This window comes from Cyprinodon variegatus, unplaced genomic scaffold (assembly GCF_000732505.1).
Source record: "Cyprinodon variegatus isolate N-32 unplaced genomic scaffold, C_variegatus-1.0 Scaffold1936, whole genome shotgun sequence".
NCBI lineage: Eukaryota > Metazoa > Chordata > Actinopteri > Cyprinodontiformes > Cyprinodontidae > Cyprinodon > Cyprinodon variegatus.
In genome coordinates, this window is record NW_015152389.1 from 38,329 (window position 1) to 44,356 (window position 6,028).

The following is a 6,028-nucleotide window of genomic DNA, read 5'->3' on the forward strand; positions in this document are numbered from 1 at the left end:
AAAACATTGACTAAAACTGGGACTAAATCAGGTGGATAGAGAAAACAAACCATTTGATGTCAATTTGATGTGATCCAACACAGGCTAGCTGCTGTATATTGTATTTATATTTACCCACATACTTGATGGCTTATAATCTTCAAGTGAAATGAAGTTGAGTTTTAATGTCCGTCATTTTTTAGTGTGAAAAATTGGGGATATGGAGTAAAACCATGTGAAGACAATGAGATGCAGGGATTCTAACACCCAATGGGTGAGAGTTGACAGCCCAGAACCAGATTGGTTTAAATATCTGAGGATCACCTATTCATTGTGTCCTTAAGGGAAATCATTGTAGGCAGACATGGCAAGTAAATCATCTCGGTGTGGGGACGCCTGCAAAGTATCTGCATACCCCATAGAAAGTAAGTAGTTACATTCCTAGTATTTGCTTAAAAGCTGCTACATAATCCATGCGAAACGAGATACAATACATTGGCAAAAGCATTTGCTCACATATCCCAAGGTGTTTCAATCACTTTCATGGTCACAGTTGAATAAAATCAAGCACATAGACATGCAGACTGTTTGTGAAAAAATAGGTCCCTCTCAGGAGCTCAGTGAATTCCAGCTTAGACACTGTGATAGGATGCAACCTGTGCGACAAATATAGGCTTAACATTTCCTTACTTAAAAGCTCCGAGCCAGCTCCCATGTCAGAGGATGAAGAGAGTATATCCAGCCAGTCACAGTCAGAGAAACAGGACTACACTGTAAAACAGCCCAAGCTCCAACATCCACAAAGTTGTTGATGGCAGCAGAACAGCTGATATTTCTCTAAAGGATGGTGTTACCTTATTCTTATCTTGATATACTGTATATACAGTGCTTGCTTGTTTATTCTTAAAGCACCTTTTCCTCCTTGTTTGCACCTTCTTTAATTACTATGCCAATATGTGACCAGTGAATTTCTCCGCTGTGAGATCAATAAAGATAATCTAATCATCTAATCTAATCTAAAGAGGAACAGACAAGATAAATCTACTATGAGAAAAAGCAGGGAGAGCATAGCATTAGAGATTGAACTAACAGATTCTGCAGAGTGAAAGAATAGAGATAGAATTAAGCAGAATGATGAAAAAGGGGTCCCTATGTCCTCCAGCAGTCTAAGCCTTTAGCAGCTTAACTTTAGAGATAGCACTGGATAACCTGAGCCACTCTAACTATAAGCATTAGCAAAAATAAAAGTTTTAAGCCTAGCCTTAGAGTAGACAGTGTGTCTTCCTCATGGACTAAAACTGGTAGTTGGTTCCAGAGGATAGGAGCCTGATAACTAAAAGATCTGCCTCCCATTCTATTTTTAGGAATTCTAGGAACCCCTAGTAAACCTGCAGATTGAGTGAAGTGCTCTGTTAGGAACATAAGGAACAATCAGATCTCTGATAAAAGATGGATCTTGGGCATTTAAGGCTTTATATGTGAGAAGGAGGATTTTAAATTCTGGATTTAACAGGAATCCAATGAAGAGAAGCCAGGATAGGAGAGACATGATCTCTCTTTTAAATCAGATGAGGATCAGCTGAAGGCTTTTAACTACAGCTTGTGGACTTCCTGATAGTAAAGAACTGCAGTAGGCCAGACTTGGTGGAACAAATGCATGGACTAGCGACTTAGCACCACAGATGGACAGGATATTTCAATTTGTTTTGCAATATTCTGCTGCTGAAAGAAGGAAATTCTGGAAACCTTTTTCATATGGAGTTTAAATGACAGGTCCTGATCAAAAATAACACCAAGATTTTCTATTTTAATATCTGAGATCAATTTAATCCCATCCAAATGAAGTGACTGACGAATCAGCTCGTTTTTCAAAGACTCTGATCTGAAGACTATAGGTTCTGTTTTGTCTGCATTCAGGAGCAGAAGGTCAAGAGTCATCCAGGTTCTTCTGTCTTTAAGACATGCCTGTAATCTATGTAATGGGTTAGCTTCATCTGGATTTATAGACAGATATAGCTGAGTATCATCAGCATAACAGCAGAAATTAATCCAATGCTGTCCAATAATTCTACTGATTTGGAGCATATATATATAGCAAAGAGAATTGGTCGCAGCACTGATCCTTGTGGTACTCCACAGGTAACCCTAGAGCCTGAGGAAGATTTATCATTAACGTGAACAAACTGAAATCGGTCAGACAGATCTTATTCATATTATCCTGTCATGATCGCAGCTCTGTTAACTGATCCAATTGCTCACTTCACTCACCTGCCATACCAACCCAACTCACTAACTATCACCTGCTCCTTCTGCTTTACAGTTCAAATCAGCTATCAGGACCAGCTCATTGATGATTGTTTTTTTTTTTGCTTTAGTTTGAGTCTTTTCCATAGTTTTCTGTTCCAGTTCTTGGAGAACAGTGGTTTAAGAAGATTCTTTTCTCTTGTCTTGGCATTTCCTTAATATGTCCTGGCTCTTGTCCGCTAAGCATGCTCTGTTCCTGTTTTGGGTTCGTCTGGGGAGAGCTCTGTAGTTCTGGCTCTTATCCTCTGATCGTGCCATGTTCCTGTTTTGGCTCAGAGGAGGGAGCCAATTTCAAGTTCCGTAAATTTTCTTATGTCATGTCATGTTTCTGACTCTCAACTGCGGAGCCTGCCTATTTCCGTCTGACCGTGTCTGCCTGAGCACTCTGCTGGACTCATGGAATCCTGAACCTGCCTGAACGCTCCGTGGCTTCCTGGAGCCCTGGATCTTTCTGTTCCTGTTTGGATCAGCACCAATGGCTGGGTTGCAGACTCCTGGATCTCAGAACCATCCTGTTCTTAGTTGTTTGTCTGACCTGGCTCAGACACCTGCCTGTTCACCAGGGCTCCTGCATCGGGGACACTCTTGGCAGTCCATTGGTCTGATCCAACCTCACCTAAGAGGATGGGCTGAACTATTAAACCAGTTAAGTGACTCACATGGATCATCATGTTTCTCCCTCAACCAGACTGTCAGTGCTGGGTGGCGCCCTGCCTCCCCCTGCAGTCGCCACAGATCTTCAGATCCTCAGCTCTGCGTTCTACATCTGTTATTTCCTTTTGTTGGATTAGTTTGGAACTTTCCCACTGCCTGTCTCGCCTGAATACTGGGTCCTACATTCTGGGATTCGATGACATACCCTAGAGGAAAAATATGCTGATCTTGCTTTATGAAGGGTCCTCTTATACAGCAGTAAACTATTTTTCCAGACAAGCTAGGATTCCTGTAGGCAAGTAGAGGGCCATTTTTTCTCCAGTTTTCTGACATCTTTTTTCAGAGTGCACAGCTCTGCATTAAACCAGGTAGCCCACTTTCTATTTTTAAAGTTTTTCTTTTTAAAAGGGGCTGCATTGTCTAAGGCAGTATCCAGACAACTAGCAACCCTATCCGCAAAATGATCACTATTAAGGAAAATAAAATAAGCTTTTGCCCTCTGCAGCACATCTTAGAGGAGAGAGAAAGTGAAGCAGATTCTTTAAAATTCATAACTGCACTATCTGATAATGATCTGCTAAAGTGAAACCTTCTTATGGAGGAGGAGAACTCTGGTAAAGTAATGCTGAAATGTATTAAAAAGTGGTCAGAGAGGACAGGGTTGTGAGGAAAAACTGTTATTGCCTCCCATTAAATGCCATATGTCAGCACAAGGTCCAAAGTATGAGGATGAGAATGTGTGGTACTATTCACATTTTGAGCAAAGCTAATCACATCTAAGATAGCATTAAAGGCTGCAGTTAAGCTATCACCTTCACTGTCATCATGGATGTTAAAATCGCCCATTATGGTGACCCTGTTAGTATTCAACACCAAATCAGATAGGAACTCTGAAAACTCATCCAAAAATTTAGAGTAAGGACCTGGTGGACGATACAAAGTTACAAAAAGAAGAGGTTTTGTGGCTTTGCAATTGGATGAGGGAAACTAAGGGTTAAATGTTCAAAAGAGTTGTAATTTTTCACTGACTTTGGAGTAATCAGTATGTCAGACAGTATGTCAGACATGCCCAGAAATTTCTGTAAGGCAACATGAATCAATGGGATTATCACAAATGTCAATAACTATCACACCTTTTCAAGGAAGATATCTTCTGTTAAATAAACCACATTTAATCAAATCATGGTGTTTGTGTTCATGTGGGGAAGTGTTTTTCCAGCTTACATTCCATTAATAGAGATTGTGTGCTAGGATTAGGCCATCTTAAGACAGGTTAGTTTTACACTACTGATAATGTGTTGTTGAATTAGTATCAATAGTAACCATATCAAAACATATGTAACATATGTTGCTGAATATTGTTTTTATTCTTATTATAAACCTACAGAAAAGTGAAAGACATGGATGGAGTGACTTCATCAATCAACACATCCTCAATAAACACCCAGAATATGACGTGTAATCCAATGGAAACATCCAAACACCCTTTCCTTATCTTTGTCTACTCTCTTCTGTTTCTGGTAAGAATCTTTTCTTTGGGTTTTACTGCCTTTAAAGGGGTCATAGAATGATTATATAGGGTATTTGGTGCTGGTCCTTAAGGTCTCTGAATAGGGTGTTTTGGGCTGAAAATGGCATATTTGCTGTTCTATGCGCCGTGATCAGTGATGGGAGGACTAACGCCGTTACCTTTTTTTAGTAACGAGTAATCTAACTAATTACTTTGACTGTAACTATAACAGTTACCATTGCCGAGACCTGGTTACTGCACGTTACTCAGGTCGCACAATTAACCTTTTTTCATGATAGGACTTGTGCGCGCCTTGTCATGAGAGACGGGAGGATGAGAATGGCTGATGTGTAGTGAGATTATGTCTGTCAGTTGGGTAGGTGGGTGTTTCCACTTGTGGGTGTTAACTTACAGCACACACAGAGAGATGGAGGGTGAGGATGACTCCAGCAGCAAAACAGCGTTTTCCAGATGGAAATACCGGTGTTACGTCGAGCTGCATTTCCCCATCAGATACGGTTTCCCCTGCATCTCCGCACAGCGCAGGCGGCACGAGTCACCACAGGGGAACTACGGAGAGCGTGAACGATCAAATGTTAGCCTATATGGAGAAAGGGAGAAATCGGGATGGATGGATGGATGGATGGACACAGGATTTCAGAAAAAGACATTCCCAGTTATTAATTTCATATACTCACCAGATCTGAACACCCTGTTAAAAGACTTGAGTAGAGCTAATGCAGCCTAATTATATTTACACTGCATCAGATACCGTTCCCCCCATGTTAAGCTTGTTAGATGCCCAACACTGGCCCTGATGCAAGCCTGGTTAAAAGCAATAGAATAAAACAATAGGTTTTCTTCCTTTTATGGTATGCTCATTTAGATGAGCTGTGCGCTGATTGGTTGGTTTACAATGAGCGAAGCTGCTGAGCAAAGACGCATCATTGCAACAAGCACTCACTCACTTAAATATCAAAATTGTTGATACGCAGGGTGACCAGACGTCCTCTTTTTCCAGAACATGTCCTACTTTTCATACCTAAAAGTGTCCGGGGGGAATTTTAAAGTCGTCCGGGATTTTAGTCGACTACAGTGCAGCAAAACCGAACCGTGAGCTCCTGCGCTGGTCCCGGAACTCCAGCGGATGGGGAAAGGGAGCCAGCAGGCGGGGGGAAAGCACAGGTGCCAGGGCTACCGCCACCAGGTCAGGTTCGGTTGCTTCATCCCCCGCTGACCACCTCCATGCCGGCGCCCCGGGGAGCAGCGGAGACAAGTCTGCGGGCTCCGCCGGCAGCCGGCCACCCTGAAGTAGGGCCGGGCACCAAACACCGGCCCCCCCACGGCACCGACCGAAATGCTCCGGCTCCACAGAGCACCAAAACACGCCCCACCCCCCAGCACCAAACTTTGGCGACTGGCTGCAACACCCAACGCGACCGCGCCACCCAGGAATAACACACCGGCGGCCACGCCTACAGCCAGGGCCCACCAGCATCCGCTGCGAACCGGCAGCGAGCGCCACGGGACCCCCCCAAAACGCCCCCCAGGCCAACAGCGCGGCCCCACCCCACCAAGACC

At 43.2% G+C, this 6,028-nt stretch overlaps 1 protein-coding gene across 1 annotated transcript in view; it reads left to right on the forward strand.

The window, feature by feature from the left end:
- The window catches only part of LOC107104884 (P2Y purinoceptor 14-like), a 24,304-nt gene that overhangs the window by 13,694 nt on the left and 4,582 nt on the right, over nucleotides 1–6,028 (forward strand). The window contains exon 2 of the mRNA XM_015405004.1: nucleotides 4,325–4,457. Within this exon, the coding sequence (XP_015260490.1) occupies nucleotides 4,338–4,457 (120 nt within the window). The 5' untranslated portion in view covers nucleotides 4,325–4,337. The remainder of the gene's footprint in view (nucleotides 1–4,324; nucleotides 4,458–6,028) is intronic.